General features: G+C 41.2%; 1 protein-coding gene across 4 annotated transcripts; it reads right to left on the reverse strand.

The window, feature by feature from the left end:
- Positions 1-1021: 1021 nt before the first annotated feature.
- LOC135472400 (uncharacterized) lies at positions 1022-20342 on the reverse strand. Of its 4 annotated transcripts, none has more exons than XM_064751883.1 (2): positions 20223-20342; positions 1022-6266 (listed from the first exon to the last, which is right to left on the reverse strand). In XM_064751883.1, exon 2 carries the CDS (start codon positions 6211-6213, stop codon positions 2527-2529), a length of 3687 nt encoding a protein of 1228 aa, XP_064607953.1. In that variant the 5' UTR covers positions 6214-6266; positions 20223-20342; the 3' UTR covers positions 1022-2526. The 4 variants fall into 4 exon arrangements, with proteins under 4 accessions (XP_064607953.1, XP_064607956.1, XP_064607955.1 ...); XM_064751886.1 differs by lacking the exon at positions 20223-20342 and adding an exon at positions 18045-18087; XM_064751885.1 differs by lacking the exon at positions 20223-20342 and adding an exon at positions 16651-16727.
- Between the last annotated feature and the right edge of the window lie 3340 nt (positions 20343-23682).

The following is a 23682-nucleotide window of genomic DNA, read 5'->3' on the forward strand; positions in this document are numbered from 1 at the left end:
GTTCATACAAGGGACTTTTGCAGGTTATTGTATTCTTGTTAACTGACGAGCTTCATGTAATGATTATTGGATCAATCAAAGTTCACCTGGAATCAAAATTGGCGCTTTTTCCTTTTACTTTTTTCTGTAAAATGTGTCTGCTTCAAATTTTCTGATTCCTAAAGAATGACCCCTTTATCATTAATAGGAGGCGAGAGAGCACGGTTGACAGGAGCGCGACAGCCAGGTGAAGCAATGTGAATTAGTAGCGAAACGAAGAATCAAAGCGAAATAGTTTTGCAGAGAAGTAGCGAGCTAGCGGGAGATAGCGAGGCAACCATGTCAGGTGAATTTCGTTACCTAGCTCACTGACTCGCTTCCCTGTCTTACTTATTTACAATCTTGAAGTTGTGCCGATTAATTGAGGGCTAATTATATTCCACAAATTACCGCGCCCATGTCATTTTCTCGGTAAGAAAATTAAGCTAATTAATTAAGTAGCTCAAGTGCGCATGGGCTCTACGTACATCTCATGTGGATATAGCGAATAGGAAAGGCTGAAGCGTCGAGGTCAACATGTGTCATCTTCCCTGGAACTTTGCCAGTTTCACAGATGTCAGTCATTACAGACGTGAGCGATAAACCCAAGGGTGTGTATAACGTAATACGGTCCCTCGATCTACTCTGTGCTCCACAACATAGTTCACTGGAGAGCTCTTCCTTTGTTCACTAACTTATATGCTATGTTCAGGATCGAAGTATATATCTCAGGTTTTAATTCAGTTACACTGTATGTGTGTGTTTGCCACTGTCTGTTGAATTCGGGCCATGGGAAAACTGTTGCTTAAATCCATTTTACGTTCCAAGAAGAAAGCTGTGTAAGTATCAAGAAATAAAAGCCAAATGTTTCATGTATCCTTTAATGACTACACGACTGCAACCAGAACAGTCAAGGTGCACTTTGGGAATATGTGCCGTATGGAAAGGAAATGGCTGAGTTATAGACTCACTTAGTCGTCTCAAAGTTATATATCATCCAATGAATTTAATTAATTTGAAAATAAAGAACAAACTGGCTCCAAATTATACTTTTGTAAGAAGTTAAATGGGTCGATAACGAATAGGATTTTGTCCCATCTATCTTGATCTCATGACACTGGGCAAGCGTAAACGATCTGATAGTCTTGTGCATTCATGCAAGCACACTACGGAAATATATAATTATATGCCAAGGATTTACATCAATTATGGTTAAATGTCAACAGTTACCCGCAGAACGAGTATGTCGTGCTCGATGGCTTCCATGTCAGATCACAGACACGCTCCTACGAGGGCTGTCAACCGATTGCAGCTACCAAGGCCCCGAATACCACGTGATCATGGGGCGCTTTGTAACATGGGGAGGTAAAAATTCTCATATCCCCACAGTGAACAGCGTTACTACAGATCTAAAGGCCGATATGTGTCTATACAGGAGGTTTACTAAACGTGACACTGGAATTAAGACATCTGCTTTAGACATTTGTTGTCAACAAGTTGATTACTTGATCAATACACAAAAAGTCCTTGAAATTTACTCTTGTGCGGGTAACCACAGCAAGGGCTCCTGAGTCTGCAAGACTTGATCCCAAGATTCAGGTCGTTTCGTTTTGGGCAACAAAAAATCCAACAAAAAATATGGCATCAAATTTAGAGGTGTAGACCGTAATTAGCTGAATACTCTATCGTGCCTCAGGGGAATTTCGGATATTTACTATATCAGTGAAAAAACATTTTTTTTTTGGACAAAAAAACAACTCATATTTCAGTAATAATGTCAATACATGCTTTACTCATCATGCACAATAAGAAAGTGTTCTGAAACAGTGTAACAAAAAATGATTAGAAACTTTGCCATTTCCTCCACGTACTATAACACAATAACACAGAAATGTTATTTCATGAATTGTCATGAACAACGGTACAAATCAAGACAATTAAAAAAAACAGATCAGAATATAACACTGATCGACAATTAACAGAATCTGTCTGTTATTCACGGTAGTTTAGACAATATTTTGCAAATTCCACTGTGGAAGCACTTATTCTGAAGACCATACCGTCCTTATGTTGCTCGTGATTCTTTCTTGGGCATGGTAAATATATGTTAGTGCGGTTTTGTTCCAAAGACGCTGAAATACACGACTTGAGCATTAATCAACATTAGTTGTTCGATTATTGGTTCTTAATGGAGGTTGTTACTATTACTAAGAAAGTATTCACCTTCTAATACCAACATTGGTACCGTCACATAGACTTTTTGAGGTATTAAGTGAATTCGTGTTAAAAAATCTTTCTGGCAAATGCTTGGTATCACCAACTCATCCATAAGGCTCATAATTACTTCAAGGTTCCCTACATGTAAAAAATTACATACGTTTGATACGTTTGACAAGACATTCCCAGTTCTCATTATTAAAACTTCATTGTCAACAAAGTGCTAACCATTTGTAATCCCGTCCAACAATGTTGTCCCTGCTTACATTTTGTGCACATCAGGAAGACCCTTCACCCTCGCATCAACTCTTTCCATTCCACATCGCCGAATTCGGCGGTAGTTATTTCTAAATCGCCAGTACCTTCGTTGAAAACAAAAGTAGCAAAAGCGGCTTCACCTTCAGCTAACAGTGAATCAATCGATGTATTATCGAGCTGCTTCAGGGCTTCACTAAGTGGAACAGTGCCACTTCCTTCCACAGTCTGCAGACAGTTATCACTGTTGTCAGCCGTATTTTCACTGTTCGCAATTGCACTATCTTGATTAACAGGGGACAAACAACTATTTTGGCAAAACTGAGCTGCCAAGTCTTTCTCCCCAGAGGCAGCGTTTTCTGTACTTGCCTTGGAACTCCTTGTTACCACTTCACCAGATGTGTTATCTGCACTTTCCCCGGAAAATGCTGACATCCTCTGAGAAGAATCTTGTGATACCACCTGACCAGCAGTGTTATCCGCGCATGGCTGGGTATCTGTCGACAACACTTTACCAGAGGTTTTACCAGTGCAAGTTTGGGAACCTGCTGATACTGGCTGGCCACTGGTGTTATCTGTGCAAGCATCGGAACCTGTCTCCGCTTGACGACTAGAGTCATCCTTTCCTGCTTCTGAATTGTCGACTGTTATTGTTCTAGTTCTAGGAAGTGTGGGGTTTTCCTTCACTCCTAGATTTTCTACTGCCCCAACCGGTTCATCGTCATCGCTTTCATCTATGACAATGCACTCAGCTTGGATACGGTGTGGGAGAAGCATTCCGGGCGACAACTCTTTGGGCAAAGGCTCAGAAACCTGTTCTCGTGGAGGAGTTTTGTTTCGATCAGACGGTTTCAACGCAAAGCACGAAAACGTCCCTGATTCATGCAACACTGGCTTCTGGTCACCTATGGTTTCCGGCAGTTTCATTAACGAAGCTGCCTGTTGTCTGAATGCCTTATCCGACGTCTTGCGAAAAGCAGTTCCTACGTTTGCCTGAGAGTACTTTATCTCTTGTTCAGGGTTTATGGCTTCCCCAGAGTGACGCATAGGTTTTGCCGCAGAGGATATACCTTTCTTCGTTGTAACATTAGTAACTGAAGACATCCTTGGAGCTGGCCGAGTGCTTGGTACACTCGGTGCACTACAGTTTAAAGCACACCGAAGACTCGGGAATTGGCTCTGAGGGGACAGAAACCTTTCGGTATTTGGTGCAAAGCTGTCTTGTGGTATAACATTTGAAACTGGTGGCCTCTGTACATGGTTTACAGCTGATCTGATACTCTGCATACAGGGCACTGAGTTCTGCGGTAGGCTCAAATCTGTTGCTGGCGAGTGCTGCAAATGATTCATTGGGGGAATGAATCTTTGGGTATTGGGTACTGAGTTCTGTGGTGGGCTCAAATCTGTTGCTGGAGAGTGCTGCAAATGATTCTTTGGGGGAATGAATCTTTGGGTATTGGGTACTGAGTTCTGTGGTGGGCTCAAATCTGTTGCTGGAGAGTGCTGCAAATGATTCTTTGGGGGAATGAATCTTTGAATACTGGGTACCGAGTTATGTGCTGGGCTCAAATCTGTTGCTGGTGAGTGCTGCAGATGATTCTTTGGGAGAATGAACCTTTGGGTACTGGGTACCGAGTTATGTGGTGGGCTCAAATCTGTTGCTGATGAGTGCTGCAGATGATTCTTTGGGGGAATGAACCTTTGGGTACAGGGTACCGAGTTATGTGGTGGGCTCAAATCTATTGCTGGTGAGGGCTGCAAACGATTCACTGGGGGAATGAATCTTTGGGTACTGGGTACCGAGTTATGTGGTGGGCTCAAATCTATTGCTGGTGAGGGCTGCAAACGATTCACTGGGGGAATGAATCTTTGGGTACTGGGTACTGAGTTCTGAGGTAGGCTCAGGTTTGTTGCTGGTGAGCGCTGAAAATGATTCATAGGGGAAATGAAATTTGGGGTACTGAGTACGGAATTCTGCAGTGGGTTCACACTTGTTACTAGTGAGCTCTGCGAATCATTCACTGGGGGGACGAAACTTTGGGTACCTGCAACAGAGCTCTCAAAGGAGTTAAGATTTGCTATGGGTAAGTTCTGAGAGCACTTCTGTGGATATCCCCATTCAGAATTCTGACTGTCATCCCTGCACGGATCAACGGTGACTTTTTTCGACGAATCAAATGGTTGATCCCTAAATTCTGACTCGGACAGAAAAGTACTGGAGATATCTGGGCTATCTGAATGTCCCCTGTCTTCAGATTTTGCGTAAGCTATGGCATTAGTATCAGCACTCGCTTGGGGAGGTGCAGCATACGTGCTGCACGGCATATTTGGTTTGTAGCCAGTAACATGATCAGGTTTACCAACGGTAGACACAGTGGTTTCTAGAGCTGACAAATGTGACCTACCTGAAGTCACTCGATGGACACTGGGACTTTCTGATGGTACCGGGAACACAGGTTTGGATGACATATTTGTTGGGCTCTCACTCTTGTTACGTATGCGTAGATATTGGTCAGACCTTGTATAACGTTGGCAGATCGGGCAATCTTTCCCACCATTAACAATCCTGCACAATGCCAGTTTGTTTTGGAAATATACCTTTAAGAGTTTAATCTCCTCTACAGGTTTGACTATGGACAACAAATGCTTGATTACAGGTGGAGAAAGGCATACCACATTGTGTTTCAAGCGCAAGTTCCTTATTGCTGGTATTAATTTCGGCAGATACTTCAATGCCAAACTTACTGCCGAGAACACCAATCGGTGATACGTCTTTTCATCACTGCCTTTGGGCCATTCTTGAATGCCAGCTTCTCGCTGAGGACTAAGCAGCACTGGTGTTACAGACATTGCCAGGTGACCTTGGACAAACTGTGGTGGCACGAGCTTGTTCGCAGTATTGTACTTTTGAGCTGACGACAGTTGATTTCTCGCTGACATGTCACACTGGGATTCTGGCGTACTGGTGACAGTCAGGTAACACTGACCCTGTATACGCATACCTTCCTGGATGCCATTCAACTGAACAGAATAAGGCTGACCATTTTTGTCATGGCAGACTTTTTTAGCAGGCGGGATTTCTAGTCCAGGAGTATCCTGGGCAGATCGTTTTGGCATTTGATAGGAGGGTGAACATGTGCCCTTTTGTTGATAAGGATCCCAGCCAGTTACAGGCATGGTACTTGATACTCGTGGCATTTTCATGCAGGAAGGCTTGCTTTGAAAACACTGACTTCCCCTTGAATATGCTGGCACTGAGCATGCTGTGCCAGCAGCACACTGTGCATTGGTGTATGTTAGCCCCTGAGTGTGCTGGCTAGTTAATAAACTCTGAGAACTGACTGGGTACTGGCTGTTGAGTGGGAATGAACTGTTTGGTGGGCACGTGCGGTTCGGTGGACACGGGATATCAAGTTGGCTCATACTGTTGGATGAGTAAGGATACATTGGTGATGCTATATCATGAGAATTTGGGCCCGAAGGCATAACAGCACAGTTTGAAATAGGTGCAGAACAAGGATTCTTCTGTGGTATGTTGCTGGATGGGTACATACTGCATGGGTAGCCGGGTGGGTACGCCTTAGGGTTATAAGCCATCGCAGTGTTTGTACCGATGGTTGGATTGCTGCCAGTAGGTGTCCGTTCATTCAAAGGATTCCAAGGCCTGGTTTGTGGCAAGATAGCCCGGCTTCCCTGGGAGCCCCTCATCTGATGTGGGTACATGGAGCTGACTGGATAATACCTGTCCACTGTCAATGATTCTTAGATGCCCAAGTCTGCAACAAAGAAAAGTCTTATTTGCAACACGACAACAGTAAATGAGGATGGGTGGAGGAATGGGGATATAATTTTTTCTGATAAAGCTGAATGGCAAGCGATAATACAGGGGTACACTATCCAGAGTGTTAACCAATCAGATACTTAGTCTCATTTGCATATGCTTTCCAGGGATTCATACATAACAGATATTCTTACTACTGGTAGTAAAATTGATTGAAAATTGGATATGCACTGAAATACACTCAATATTACATGCCCAAATCTTTGGAGTAAACTAATTTTGTCCTTCAAGTTGCAGATACAATGATATATTCAACTTGCTTTTAGTCATCTATATTATTCCATGTGGAGAATTTTTTTTTTCTTTTTTTTTAATTTAAAAATGCACGTTTGTTGCAGTGCAGTAAGAATAGCCAGTATGATTGTATATCTTCAGACAGTTCCAAACTCTTACCCAAAGAGGAACTTTGAGTAACAGGTACATTCAAACAATGTAACATGGCTCTCTCAAAACTAAGAACTATGCCAGAGTCACTGGTGCATGAAGGTGGACACCTATAGCAGTGATAACACTTACACTGTAAACCTTATGCTCAAATGAAGAGCCAGTGGCCAACAATTAGATTTCAGATGACACTGGGAGTGCTTGATGACATACAATTGTACAAGACAAAATTAGAGTTAAACGTCAGTTATTCTGTCTTTTGTCAAAAACATCCATTTTCTATTCCATGCACTATCACTAATGGTTAGACTGATGAATAGGTATACAATGTACATGATGACAAAGGGGCTCACCAGGAGACCAACTTCTTGGCAACCTGCCAGCTAACACCTAATGGAAAAGAGGATGTTTAGGACTGGTCATACAGGTTTTCCTCTAGTTTTGTCCCATTCAGCAGGGACAGCACCAGCTGTGTCAGATACAGCCCCAGAAGTCCACTGTGGGAAGCCACATTAACCCTGGGATCTCAGTAGTGTAGACCTACATGTACCATCATATAACAAAAGGACTACAGCATAAAGAGTAAAACCAGAGCAATGATGGCAATATCTGATACTGAAATGCACCTACTGTGCAGACAGGAAACTTTGTAACAGCTTTTCCTACAATCCATCTAAATACTTGGCTTTGGGGGTGGGGTGAGGCAAGGGTGGGGTAAATCCAAGGTCAATCTTGGGTTGGGTCACACATAAGATCTTAAAAGAGGAAGTTGTAGCTTCCTCCCTTGGCGTTCAGCACTATGGGGATAGTGCAAGGACTGAGTTGACCCATATCAGAATAATAATTCGGGCAGGGCAGCGTACTTGCACATTACAGGCACTACAATGACTCCGTCCGTCATCATATGACTCAAAAAACTGTTAAGTATGACATTAAACCCCAAGCACACACTCACTTTAACTACTCGAATGTAACAGTGCTAATAATTTAAATAACAATACAAATAATCTGGGATAATCATCGCTTGTATTGTTATTCAAGCTGGTAGACAGAACTACTGATAAACCCCACTGTCTAGATATTTTGCATTTAGTTAAATTTGCATTAAAATGCTGAATTTTCTGGAAAAAGGTCAAAGACAAAAAAAACAATCCACTATAATTCTCCCGATAACTGTGAACAATTGCAACAGCCATGAACTAATTACATTACACCTACATCTACATGCATGCCTCAGGCTAACCACTGAGTTAAGAGGGCACAACAAAAGCATGTTGGTAAAGTCTTCATCACATGAGAAATATGACAGCACAACTAACAGCCTATCTAAGATCAATTACTTCACAGCATTTTCCTATCTCTATGAAACAATATATGTATGAGTTCCCAAAACACTTGACCTAATAGGACTGATCCACAGTGATATCTCTGTCCAGTGCTTATCCCTAAACTGACAGTGGAATGGAAATGTATCTCTTCTTGATTATGTATCGAGTCACAGTAGCATATATGTGTACATGCATATTTACATGTATACTGTAGCAGTGAACTTACGTGCGCCACTTAACCACTGGTGAGTAATAAATCAAGTTTTAGACATTTTATGATTTAAAAAGAAACTTTTAGAATGTTTGAAAAGTACATAACTAAAAGGCATACAATAATTCTTGTAATTTTTCAGACAGATATTAGTAGTGTTGAAAGTAGAATATTACAGCCTTTTAGAAAAGTAAAGATATGAGTATGTTGTTCATTAGATGCTCTAACCATGTGAGAAAAAAGAAACTCAGTATTCCTGCTACTATTACATATATGCTGGCTAAAATGAGCAGACCAGGTGTCCCAAAAATAAGAAGAAATAGGGTATCAGAATTACAGCTTGACAGTTCTTACCAATACAGCTAAGTGGATGACAAAGGCAATCAGAAGCACATCTAACCTTCATACCAGGACTGGTCTTCCAGGAACCCTCATTTCACTCTCGTTGACTATTATGAGGGTTAATGGATGACACTTCATCACATAAAGGCGACCTGATCCATTATTCTACCCTAGAACATGCACATGTGTCTGTCGCATTCAGATCTGTTAAAAACCCCACATGTATCTGCCTTCACAAAATGTTTCATAATGGCTTTCAACCCAATGCCAGCAGCCTACACATCAGACCATCAACCCTCTATGCCTTGGGGTTTCATACCTTGTCTGAGGACAGTAACAAGAGTGATTAGGCCATTACAGACTTGATGACGTTTAATGGATTGTTCTGTATAAGTAGCACTGCTATTACTATCCCAAAGTACAATGCACGCTTGCAGATATTGGGCTGATGAATGCAGCATCAATACAACAGAGGATTCACAGTTATGCAAAATGTCAAAGAGACAGCCTTTGATATGATGCCATCCTCATCAGAACATCATGACATGTTGAGCTTGGAGACACAAAGAGTTCGCCTACTGTGGCTGCCATGCATCTCCCCTTGCATCCTGCCATCAACCATAAACACCACCTTATTAAATGCAATTGTTCAGCATTGAGAAGAATCCATGACTAACATTCCACTCAACGCCAGTTAACTGTTTCCAGCAAAACCTAGTCATCTGGGTAAACAACCTCCACCTCCTATAAAAGACATATGCCATTAAAGACATGTCTTTGTGAGCAATACAACTACATGTACCATGACATTTAAATATTTAAACCTTTTTGAATTTCATCAGGCCTCAGCACTCAGATATTTTTAGAGAACAACCTTCAATTTATTTTCTTATCAAGCGTTAAGCTCAACAAACACATTTTAATGTCAAAGCCATTTTTGAAATTTCTGACTTTCTATCAGTTAAGGTATGTCAGGTACATATGGTGTGTTGTCTTCTTGTGACAAAGTTTATATATGGAAACACTGTGAAGACTAGAATCCATTCCAGGAGTATATCTCAGTTAATTACTGGTAGCTTCCATTCAACATACTAGAACTAATGCCATACACATATTTACACATGACATCATATAGCAAGAGGTATATGTACCGTATATATAGTTTACAGATCTACGACGTCTCCCTCTAAGGACAATTCTCCATTTGCCCCATAGACATTTTCCCCAGGAGATTCCCTCTAAGGGAAATTCCCCCTACGAACATTCTCCTCAAATACATAACCAGATAATAAGACAAATGATAGTGTGTTTGTATGTATGTATATTGTTTGTAAGCAGAATCAGCTGTATCTTCTGTTCACCACATTATTGGTTTTGCCAAATTAATCCATCAACTGTGACTCTGTTAATAATCTTGGGGGCTGCTGATACTTACGCAGCTGAAGTATGTACACTACAGGAAAACTATGACAGAAAGCTTAGATTCCATCAAGTGCAATATTCCACAACAGCTCCACAGATTCAAGATTTACACATTGTTACATACACATATACATTTGTTTTTCCAAACTGTGCAAAAAAACTAATGCATCGTATACAGTGTTAAACTGCAACAAACTTCATCAAACGGGAACAAAAAAATAGCGTTCTTTTATTGTATTGGGTTGAAATATCCGAAGGGTAAAATGTCTGTTGGGGGAAGTACATAATACACAGCTCAATCTCTTAGAACATTCTCCATGTTATTTCCCAAAGTACTGTCTGCACATTCATTCTCTGTATATTTACTCATTTATTTATTTGATTGGTGTTTTACGCCGTACTCAAGAATATTTCAATTATACGATGGCGGCCAGCATTATGTTGGGAGGAAACTAGGCAGAGCCCGGGGAAAATCCACGACCATTCGCAGGTTGCTGTCAGACCTTCCCACTTACAGCCAGAGAGGAAGCCAGCATGAGCTGGGCTTGAGCTCACAACGACCACATTGATGAGAGACTCCAGGGTCATTACGCTGCGCCAGCGCGCTATCCGACTGAGCCACGGAGGCCCCCATATTCTCTGTTTAGGTATATGCCTCTATAAATATATCAAAGTATATTTGCTCAACCCTCAATAAACAAGTATATGTATGTACGTGTCTGTAATTAACATAATTCCATAAAAAAAAAATATGTCAATACAAGGTGCCATAACACTGTTTTTATACTGCCTACAGGTTCTAACAGGTCCAATTCTTATTTAACCATTCATTTGCATCCACTGTCATCCCATGGATGTGTCACTTTGTGGCATACAGCTCCTGGCAGTTATGTTTTGTTTGTGCAGGTATGACAAATTATATACAGGGGTTAGCATACTAGTTATGTAAATTGAGCTGATTAATATGCAAATTACTGAAAACACAGATCCATGACATGGTACTACGTACAGAGTCATAAGGACCATCTCTGCACATCTTCATGAATTGCTCTTTCATTAGTGAGAACACATGGGTGTTTAATACTTACGTAACGTCTTTCACCAAATGAGCTTTAATAGCTTTATGTAATCCTTGCATGCTCTTCTTAATGGAGGATGTAAATCAGTGTTATGCAAAACCCACTTATCCAGAGGCTGTGAACAGCACAGTGAGACTCTTTAACCCACCCCGCCTCACTCTCTCCCCATCCCACATCACTTGCCACACATTTATCCAAACATCCTCTCCCTAGTTTTGACACCAGAAGTCAGCACTTGACCCCTACTGGTTTATCTTTCACCATGAGCCAGCCATAAAAGGGTCATACATTAAATGGGTCAAAGGTCATGGATGTTTGTTCCTAGTCAAGGTCAGCTTATATTACATACACACACCCGTGAGTGGGTGAGTGAGTAACATCGTACTTAACAATTATTCAGTCTTATTCAGTCACCGCAGGCAAGTAAGCCGTCCCGCTCGAACCATTATACTGATACAGATCAACCAGTCATTGCCCTATCCTTACTGCTGAATGCCAAGCGAGAAAGTTACAACTTTTAGGTGTGACCCGACTCACGGACACTACCAACTATGATATCGGACACTCTACTACCTGTGCTACTGGGGCTGGTACACACACACCCACCATCCTCTAGCACTATCCGGTGTGAACACACATCCTATCACCTACATATACGACAGATCCATGTCTTCGACCAGCATTCGGATCCCCGCTACATACACAAGCATGTGTGTGTATCGTAACCCTTAAGTATCAATGTCACAATGTTTGGGGGGACAAATATTTTACCCAATGTCCAATGTTTCATCAGTGTCCATATACATTTCCATACTGAGGTAAAATTTCAATTTAATTCTTTGTATGGTGAGGCAATCAATGTAAAATGTTGACAAAAGATTATACGCATCGCAACTGTCATCGTACTATGACAGCAATCAAGGTGTTGTATAGTCCGTGATTCGATTCTTTTCACCTAAATTACACATCAATCTCGCAAAATCAAATTGTGGACATGATACTGTGAGCAATCTGTGGTTTTTCTGTGGCTCCGTCAGTGACCTTATCTACAAGCAGTTGTGTTTCGCAACTTTATGGTCAGTCTGGTAGAATGGTCAATTTGGAAGCTTCTTTTAGCCATATGTTGACTTATTTACAAGCACAGAGCCTCGTCCACTCAGCACATGTAGTTTGATGACATCACACCCAAGGCCTAACTGCAATATTGTTGCTTCCATGAACTACAAGGTACTATCTCCATTGGTCTACAAGGTACTATCTCCATTGGTCTACAAGGTACTATCTCCATTGGTCTACAAGGTACTATCTCAGTGGGTCAAACAACGGCATTCTCCATTGTGCTCCTCTTAGGTGAGAGCCTCCCACGTGAGAGCCTCCCACATGAGCCCCTTGTTTTGAGAGACAAATGTCCTGTTCAGGTATCCCAAAGTTTTAAAAGGGTATTTGAATACCCTCTGGTGTCATAACTGTACTAGGGAGCATGTCATTGGAAATACATGGGTATACTTTCCCCAGTTATAACTGACATTCACCAAACCCCATAATGTCATGACACCTTTAGTGGATAGAAAAAGTGTTGTTATTCTGGCTTGTGATACAGTGCTGTGAACTGGAAACAAAAGTAGGGATACTTACAAGTATATGTGCAGGGAAGTTCATATGCAGGAACAAACCTGATATGTTTCACCTTATGAACTTCATGCTACAACACATGATCTTACATGTAAATTAGGTCAAAGCTAGTGGTGTGAGCTGTGGCTTACTTGGGTTTACTCATCATAGCCATGCATGTACAATAATATCTGTGTGAAGGATAGCTGGTCAAGTGCTTGTTTTGAGCGGTTGGATTGTCCATCCCCAATTTCTTATGTAATCAAAATATTTGATCGTCTTTATGAAGAAAGAAACATTATAAACACTGCTTAATTAACATTACGAAATTTAGGACACATTTATTAGATCAAAAGTAAGTTAAAGGTGGAAACAGGTATCTCAATACAAACTCTATTTCGCTAAGTTTGAAAACTAGTGATTTGCAAAGAAACTGGAAATGGGATTCCACTTTACTGCTGGTCAAAACTATCTGCTGGACAGGGTTTTTGAAGCAATTTCACATGCTGATCCAGTCTCTCCAGATCTGATATGCTGACACAAACTGTTCTCCTGGCTGTTAATTTTAACAGAAGTATTAAAAAATAAATACATAAATAAATAAATGCACTATGATGAAAATGTTCATTTGTGAGTAAAATGCAGCTCACTGTTTAATAGGTGTGTTTGCACTGACCTACTATGCATTTTTCTCATACATATTGAAAACATGCATACAATGTTATATATGTCTTATGGTAATGATCTAGGAATATTTGAGAATGGCCAAAGATACACGTATTTTGTGTACAGATAATGACTGTGGAAAATATGACCGAACTACCCTAAATGACCAAAACTTTTGTCCATGACCAGCTTGCCCATTTTTCCTGATTATGACAGTTGCATTGACTTTTGGTTTCAGGTTAGTGAATGGAGCAGTACTAGTATTTCTCAAAGCTACTTTGATTCTGTGAAGAATGAAACAGATCCCACTCAACTTTCTGTACTATTGGTATGTAAGCACAAAGGTGAAGTGGAATCTGGGGAGGTAGCTCATTAAACTTGGTCAAAGTCTCAGGCTTGACTGAATCTTCCATCAAAGACACTCCATCATGCAAGGAGAGCTCATTAGCCAGGCCGAGAAAAAAGGAAGTTTTGAAAATTGAAGTTACTGACATATATTAGCAGTAAAATAAAGCTAGACAGTAGATACTTTGCCAATTTTTTTTTTTTTTTTTTACCAGGACACCTGGATGTCATGTTGATTTACATTCACATGTACCCTATGTGCCCTTACCTAAAAGCACTTTATATCTCCGCAACATTGCCGTGTTAGTTAAGGTCTCACTTAACTAAGTGCGCTTCAAGAAACTGCCCCCCTGGAATCCAATTAATGTTTGTGTTCTGGATGAACCTCTGATACTAAGAATTCCACACAGCCAATGTTTATCCAGGAAATACCCATGTACATCTGGGTTTTGATTTATAATTTGAGAAGGTGAGAGATCAGAAGTAGGCGGCTGACTTGAAAGTAATTACGTCACAATTATTATTGACTAAATGGTCAGAGCATACAAAGTAGACAGTTACAGGGACAGCAGTGGAAAGCTGTCTGCAACCTGCTGCTTGCCCTTTTTGAACACCCTGGTACATGTAGGTGTGGTTTATTTTAAATAACCCAAAGCAAACAAACCAAATCATGCATAACTCTGATGCTAGCCTTATCAGGGAACATACATACATGTACATGTCATGTATGTTGAATGACATGTTTATATTCAATGTCTGCATCTGGAAAACCCTAAAGTTATTTTCTCACAACATAACCAGTATTTGCATCCAAACATTTTCCCAAAATGCCAAACAAGAGCATAGATAACACTCTCCATGATGACAGTAGGGCACAGTGGCTATGGCACGCTATTTGTCACATTTCAAAACAGTATATGTGCTACACAATGTCGGATACTGTAATTCAACCTTTTGGCATGTTTGGACAGTGTTTATTCAAACATATTCTGAAGGCATTATTCAAACCAGATTAGTTGTTATGACTGACATAGCACAGTCTACAAGTATACATATATGACCAGATATAAATGACTTGCCAAAGCAGATATGACTCACTGACCTGCCAAACCACATACATGTACAACTGACCTGCCAAACCTGACACAGCAGACTGACCAAACCGGGTAGAACTGACCCACCAAACCAGATAGACTCACTGAAAAAACAGACATAAATGACCTGTCAATCAACATATACTGGTACATCTACATGTAAATGACCTGCCAAACCAGATAACTGATTCACCAAAACAAATATGACTGACCTCCTCAACCAGGTATGACTCACCTGCCAAACCAAATGTGCCTCACCTGCCAAACCAGATGTGCCTCACCTGCCAAACCACTTATGGGCTCCTGCCAAATCAGACTTGACTGATGTCTTAAAAAAGGTAATAGGACTGACTTCCTACAGTAGGTAAGGCAGATTTACCAAAGCAGGCAAGGCAGATTTACCAAACCAGATATGACTCCGCTGCCAAACCACACATGACTCAACTGCCAAACCAGACTTGACACACCTCCTTAATAAGGTACTGTAGTAGGAATGACTTACCAAACCAGGTAAGACAGATTTACCCATCCAGATATGACACACCTGACAAACCAAACATGACTGACCTGGCAAACCAAACCTGACTCACCTGGCAAACCACATAGACTCACTTACAGAACCTGAAATGACTGACCTGTCAAACCAGATAGGGCTGGCTTACCAAACCTGGTAGGACTGATCTATCAAACCAGATATGGCTGACCTGCCAAACCTTTTACAACTGAATTAACAAGAAGACATGGCTGCTCTACCAAACCAGATACAAGTATGACTGACCTGCTAAACCTGGTATGACTTACCTTATAATCCAGATATGACTCACCTGTCAAACCAGATACGGCTCACCTGTCAAACTTACAAAACCTGACATGGCCTGATATGAATCAGATTGTCTTACCTCCCCAGATAGGACTGGCTTACTACACCAGACTGTAGTGGCTTACCCACGTCAGATAGGATTGGCTTACTACACCAGACTGTATTGGCTTACCCACATCAGATAGGATTGGTTTACTACACCAGACTGTATTGGCTTACCCACATCAGATAGGATTGGCTTACTACACCAGACTGTATTGGCTTACCCACATCAGATAGGATTGGCTTACTACACCAGACTGTATTGGCTTACCCACATCAGAAAGGATTGGCTTACTACACCAGACTGTAGTGGCTTACCCACATCAGATAGGATTGGCTTACTACACCAGACTGTAGTGGCTTACCCACATCAGATAGGATTGGCTTACTACACCAGACTGTAGTGGCTTACCCACATCAGATAGGATTGGCTTACTACACCAGACTGTAGTGGCTTACCCACATCAGATAGGATTGGCTTACTACACCAGACTGTAGTGGCTTACTACACCAGACTGTATTGGCTTACCCACATCAGATAGGATTGGCTTACTACACCAGACTGTATTGGCTTACCCACATCAGATAGGATTGGCTTACTACACCAGACTGTAGTGGCTTACCCACATTAGATAGGATTGGCTTACTACACCAGACTGTAGTGGCTTACCCACATCAGATAGGATTGGCTTACTACACCAGACTGTAGTGGCTTACCCACATCAGATAAAATTGGCTTACTACACCAGACTGTAGTGGCTTACTACACCAGACTGTATTGGCTTACCCACATCAGATAGGATTGGCTTACTACACCAGACTGTATTGGCTTACCCACATCAGATAGGATTGGCTTACTACACCAGACTGTAGTGGCTTACCCACATCAGATAGGATTGGCGTACTACACCAGACTGTAGTGGCTTACCCACATCAGATAGGATTGGCTTACTACACCAGACTGTAGTGGCTTACCCACATCAGATAGGATTGGCTTACTACACCAGACTGTAGTGGCTTACCCACATCAGATGGGATTGGCTTACCAAACATCATTTTTGTAAAATGAAACTGAATATGACTGCCCTGCCAACTCAGAAAGGGCTGGCCTACATATACCAAATCGGAAAGAACTGGGTTATTAAACTAGATAGGACTGGCTTGTCAAACCAGATAGGACTGGCCTGCCAAGTCTTATTATGTCATCATTAAAAATATGCTTCTTGGGCATAACCTGATTGATCCTCAGAAAAAGGGCCCTATTTTGCTGAAATTTTAAGAGAAATTCTTATCTTTCTCTTTTCTAGCTCTCTGTTAATTTCTTTAAAACCCCTATCTTTCTCCTCAGCCAGAATTTAACAAGCATTCCATAGCAATTTACTCCATTTTTTCCTTTTTTACTATCAGTTTAAATCCCTCCTACCATAACACCCAGCTTGGGTCATATACAATTTCATTAAAAAAATGCCTCAAACCCTACCTTACCTTTGCTATCAACCGATTCCCTAAAATGCTTGAAATGTAATACGTTAAAGCCAGCATTGGTAAACCATTTTTCAACAGTGCTCTAGCCATTTAAACTTTCCAATCGAAGAATTCAAATCAACGTCTGCCATGTTTGGAATCTTTTTTTTTTCACCTTTGGGCACGGTGATGGGCCACGAAAACTATATCCCCGTAGTAAGGCTGTAGTTAGGATTTGGCTTCCCACCTTTTTGGCAATACTGATGTGTTAGGTTTAAGACTTTGAGGTTTACTTTTAGGTTTAAAAGACTCTGGGGAAGAAATTTATCATTAGACTAGTGATTCATATTAGGTAGGGATATTGCATATGACTGGGTTCGTATTAACTTGTACCTTGTCGTCATGGTTACTAGCTTGCAGGTGGAATGATATTTAGGAAGTTATTGAGGATTTACAGTAAAATTAAATGAGTGAGTGTGGTTTCAAAGCAATTAAATGATGTTTAGTTATAAAAGTAAAGGCAGAAGGTTTTTCAGATTTTGCATACCTCTAGAGTATAAATAGCAGATTAAGTAGCAGTTAAATGTTCTTACATGTACCTTTCAGACTGTCTTTAAATGCAGTGTTTCCAATGTTTTGGCAACACAAATCTCAGTTAAGTCATGTACTGAGTGGACACCCACAGCAGGGTAAGTAACTGCTTTCTCTAAAGTCCTGGCTGGGGCTGTAGAAGTCCAGCCCTAATGTAAAGTGGGCAGTGAGTAGTGAGGAGTCAATCATCACTCTGGACAGTCATCAGCCTGGCTGGTCGCCCAGATGGCAGCAATACACATCACTCACTCTGATTTTGTTTGGGTCAGTTATTTACCTACCAGGTAGCATCCCCTAATGTTAGTGATACTAACCTGTTGCCTCCCCCTGGGCAAGGTTACATTCCACCAAACATTCTGCTTTTACAGGGCATGCAATTCTTAAAGGAGAAGAAAATGTAAATATCAAACAATGCCGTAAAAAAAATCATAACATGTACCTCGAGTTGATAAATTATAAATAAAATCAGTGCTAAAGGCCGTTGTGGGCGAATCCATTTTGCCTAAGAACTAGTCCTGAAGTCTTCTGCATAAGGAGGAGAATTACCATCGGAAACTGCCAAAGTGCAGTTCGTACATTTCCAGTAGAACTCTTTTTCCCAGAAGGTAGTGAACAGTACAGCTCATTTTCCGCTTGACAATCGGGAAACCAGAATGTCGGACGTAGGTTCTGAGTTTACACGAACAAGCTGGCAGTTTTAACGCCGCTCATTGGCTGAGAGGCAACACACCCCCAGCATAAATTACAGGGCGTCAAAGATGAAAGACACGATGGATTCAGCGATTTATGCCAGCTTTGCCGTTTTTAGGTATATGTGTCTGGCGAGGAAAAACTGCAAAATTATGCAGCAGGCACCACCAGATAGAAAAAAATGTGCTCTTGTCAATGTTTCAAGTTTTCTTCTCCTTTAAAAAGAATATTGGGTAGGATAAATTTTTTTATCCTATTTTTAGTTGAAAAAAAAATTCCAAACATGGCAGACGTTGTTTTCAGTTGTCCGATTTGAAAGCTTAAACGGCTGGATTACTGTTGAAAGATGGTTTACCAATGTTGGCTTTGACATATTACATTTGGGTGTTTTAGGGAATCGGTGTATAGCAAAAATAAGGTAGAGTTCAAGCCGTTTATTTTTTTTAGTGAAATTCTCCACGTGGAAGTGTATATGACCGAAGTCAGGGGTCAGGGTAGGAACGTCCAGCTTAGCTTTGGGCTATCCCATGTTTGTACAAGACAGGGTAGGTACTCTTGCCATAGATTTAGCCAGAATTACAAATCAGGCCATCTCACTTCCAATTTTCCTCATCTCTCCCATGTTAATTTTCTCAGCATAAGGCGTTTCAAAGACACCCCTTTGGCTAAACATATGGCTCTTGTAAGCTAACGTTGCCAAACCAAGTGATTTTATGGTATTTGCTAGACTGAATATACATCTTGCACTGTCAACTAAAGGATGCTATTAGCAACTATTGTAAACTCATCTCTTTTGGACATGTTAGTCTGAGAGAGACCCCGCCTTATCTGGGCTAAACGTGTTGACTTGCAGACTTTTTAAATGCCGATTTCGGTTATATGCAACAAATATCAGACAGCTCAGATACAATCAATGTCCCATCTCATATTTTTGTGCTGAGATTCAATACATGTAGCACTGAAGAATTCTAAAAGATGTGATTTTCTGTGGAATTTGGGTAGTCAGATTTGTCTGGCAGGTAAACAATGCCTACTTCAAAGTCCCATCTTTTGGGCACGTCGTTGTCCCACCCTGTCCCACCGAGACCTGCATGAACTTAAAATATTCTTAAAATGCTGATTCAGTTTAAACTGCTTTTGCATGGTGTGATTCGTCGAATTGACACTCCCCATTCAATTATTCAAATGAAAACAGAACAAACTATATCTGAACTTGAACTTCAATGTTGTCCTATCTGAACTGGCCAAGACCATACAAAATGTACCGCGCAATCACAGCCTTTGACAACTGTAAACATACAATATGTCATGGACAACAAAATGTTTTTTAACAAGTGGCTTAATTTATAAATAAAACATGACTTTATAAAATTTATATCAAGCTTACAAGGCCAATGTGCGTAAGCCATGGTAAGTGGTGAAACAACCATGAACTAATGCAGGCTTACAAGTATGCCTACCATTCAGTGCTACATGTGATTATCCTGAAATGGCATCAGTTGCCTAGGCCTATATGTACACTATGTGAAATTCTAAGCCATTTGGTGTCCTGTTCTCACTGATAGAAACATTCGGTGGGGCTAGCATGCAATCAACAGAGGCAGCTCACTTTATGCTAACACATCATGCGTACAGATACTGAGACAGATCAGGCCGTGTCCCGCGCATTCCCACTCGAAACTACCCCATACATTCATAAACACGCCATAGCCTAAACAGGGTCAACGGTCCAGGCCCTCGATCTCATTCGTCCCGACCCGGATCACATTTCACACGCAAAGCCAATCAGTTCAGCAGTATACCTCATCACTTGGACGCTCCAACGATCGTACATCCCTCTGAGCAAGCTTTTTGTAGTTTCTTTGTTGTTTTTCATGAGCTGCACATCACCAATCCTCCTCCCCCGAAAAAAACCTTCACAGACACATCTGATATGGGGGAATTCCAGTTGCAGCGCCACTCGATTGAGCTTAATCAGGGGAGATAACTCTTCCATAACCTAAAGATGCGTGGAGAGGCGCAGCGGATGTTTTTAGTGCTCGCGCTTCAGTGACGTCATGGTGTTCAGCGAGGGGGTGGGGGATGCTGTGGAGAGTTGGCGGGGAGGCACTGTGTGATGTTGCTGTTGTGTTCGTGTTATGTTACCATGTATATATTTCCTGTTTTTGAAATACTGTTTATTTGACTCTGCTTGTTGTGGTAAACTATATAGTGCTTTCACGAAATGGGCGGCGTATAATGTTGTTTGCAGTTTGGAAAGTAGTTGTTGGTGATGACTGACTGATTTACTTTGCTGCACGCTGTTGTTGCACAGTACTTACAGTGTTTCGATCATGACATATTAGCTTTAGTTACATTGTTTATTTTTCAAACCCTTGATTTCCAATTGAGATTAGTAAATATTTATTTATTTATTTATGTGATTGGCGTTTTACGCCGTACTCAAGAAAATTTACTTTTACCACGGCGGCCAGCATTATGGTGGGAGGAAACTGGACATAGCCCTGGGGAAACCCACGGCCATCCGCACGTTGCTGGTAGACCTTCCACGTCCACGAGAGGAAGCCAACTTGAGCTGGAGTTGAACTCAAAGCGACCGATTTGGTGTTGGGTTCCTGGATCAATGCGCCGTAATGGCCTACTAGCCCCCGCGGCCACGGAGACCGCAGGTCAGTGAATAAGCATTCGTATTATAGGTTTGTCTATGATTGACAATGACTACGCCTACATAACATATGCAAAGTGGCGTGGTCGAGATAGTCTACTAGTTAATGCTGTGCGTCCCGAGAGTATACGCACACGTGGTCTGGATTACCGGGTGTAGAGGCGACCATTTTGTGGAACAGTGTTTAGCACATACGGTCTTTTTCAGACAACAAAGTATCAAACTGAAAACCTTGTATTACAGAAAATAGAACTTTCATAGATCATGCATGAGTACTATGGGTCCCAGAGCTACAAAAAAAAAAAAAAAAATTAAAGTAACAGTTGACAAGTTAATTACCTTCGTATCGATTCCGCTCTCTGGTGCGGCGATTTGCCTAAAAAAGAATTGTTACCAGTAACATCTTCTTGTCCTTCAGTTTGATTGTTAATTGTGTCTAACGATATCTCTGTGGATATTGTCCAATAAACATTGTACCAGGTGGGTAATCATTCCGATTGCCCCCTGGAGGTAGTCGGTTGGATTCAGCTTGACGTCGCGGTGGGTTACACATATCGCATGCATGCGTTATACATACTGTATATTACAGCAATCTCTACAGTACCTGTACCTTCATTTGTCACATGGATTAAATAACTTGATAAAAACAATATAGCATGTTTTTTTTTAGATGATGGATTGGTGAAATTGAGAGAAGCAATAATGCCGCACTTGTTATTGCTGTGTTTTTCACAGGGAGGCCTATATCAACAACGTGTATATCAACTTCGTGGAGTGTCAGTCATTAATTGTACATGTGTAACATCAAATCGCTCTCTATCTTGTACGCATACAATCTTTTGTCATCTTTATGGTCTTCTCAAGACGCTATATAATGTGTAACTAACCTGCATGTTTATCTCAATTTATTCTATCTTCTTTCAAAGACAAAACAGGTTATAAATACGTAATTTCTTTTAACGATATGTAGGTCTAGACGCACTACCTAATTACAGGGCAGTGTACGTAGCTAATTTGTCAAGAGCTGTATAGTTTAGTCAGGTAAGTGGATGGTTCAGTCCGCTATTGCACTGACGCTAGAATCGACGCCGATAAAACCGAGGACATACGCAGTGTTTAAAATTCTGCTTAGAACAGCCTTGGCCTAGACTTTCCCACACCAGCCCGACAATCGGGACTGAGCATACGATGTATACATTTTTGTTCAGTTTCGTTTCCGACACTACGGTCATTTGAGTAGCTTATATGTCCGCCTTGACTGATGTCGGAAGTTTCCGTTTTCAGTTATAGGCCTACCCATTTGGTGACTAACCTGGATGTTGTTGTAAGTGTCGGTTTTCTGTTATAGGCCTACCCATTCGGTGACCTTTAACTTTCATGTTGTAAAATCACTCGCCGTGTTTCAGCCGTGTACTTGCAGACATGAATGTGCCTTGTTATAACCTTAAACGAATACAGAATCGACGCTGATTGGCTGACAGTGGAGATACGCTTTCCTGGATTGTACTCTAAAGCTATAGGCCTAGTCACGCTCGAATAAATCTGCCATACCTAAAATTCAGCTTAGGCTAGGACTTGGACTACTCTCACTTCAGCCAGTCTATTTAAAGGGACACAGAGTCTGATCTGATCGATGTGGGGTAGGGGTACTTGCTAATGAGGGATTAGACGAGGTTGTACAAACCGATATCGATCGACGAGGTATATACATACTTCTGCCATCTGTAGGGTATCGGTCACGCTTATAAAGCTGTGCGGTAACTGTTGCGTTGAAAACATTGCTAACCTGCGGACGGTCGTGGGTTTCCCTCCGGCTCTGCCCGGTTTCCTGCCACCACAATGCTTCCCGCCTTCGTATAAGCGAAATATTCCTGAGTACAGCGTAAAAAGACCAATCAAATAAATAAATAAATAAAACATTGCTTTATAACTAATCTATACACTAAAAATACAAAAAAAAGTCGATGAAGTCACATGTGTCGTCACCCAGCGAGCTCCGTTATACACGGCAATTATAAACAGGTATGTGCAACGGAAACCAGGTTCAGTACAGTGCGCATGTGTTACCCACGCAATACTTTCTGTTACGGTATTGAAAACAGCAACAGAAAACAGACTCAGTGACTCAATATTACAATGTAAACAATGCTTTATATATAAAATGAGACGTACAGTTTTACAGACAGTTCAACAACAACATAAAAAACATACACATCAGTATTACCGGTCTTTAAAAGTTTCCAGTTCACCTTTGTATCCCAAGGAACGTATTCCAGGAAATCCAACGTAAAGACCATGGGATAAACACACAATTCACACAAGTCACAAATTGTCCTAGTCAGGTACTTCGCTAGGTTAGCGAACGCAGTACACAGGTTACACAGAACTGGAACATTCAAGCCTTTGAATGACGTCACACCCGCAGAGCACAACACAGGGTAAATACAGGCATGGAGGTATAATCCACTTTAGAACAGTCACAGCTCCCGCAGAAGCTCACAAACGAGCCGTTCAGAGACATAGAGTAATGTCACCTTGTGGCAGAACGAACGTCCTTTGCAAAACTGAAAACTTCAGTTTAGAGTCCTTGACGACCT

The sequence above is a fragment of the Liolophura sinensis genome, chromosome 8 (genome assembly GCF_032854445.1).
Source record: "Liolophura sinensis isolate JHLJ2023 chromosome 8, CUHK_Ljap_v2, whole genome shotgun sequence".
Classification (NCBI taxonomy): Eukaryota; Metazoa; Mollusca; class Polyplacophora; order Chitonida; family Chitonidae; genus Liolophura; species Liolophura sinensis.

Bases quoted from the DNA above. Each gene is read 5' to 3' on its own strand.
- LOC135472400 (XM_064751883.1), bottom strand. From the start codon at position 6,213: ATGTACCCACATCAGATGAGGGGCTCCCAGGGAAGCCGGGCTATCTTG.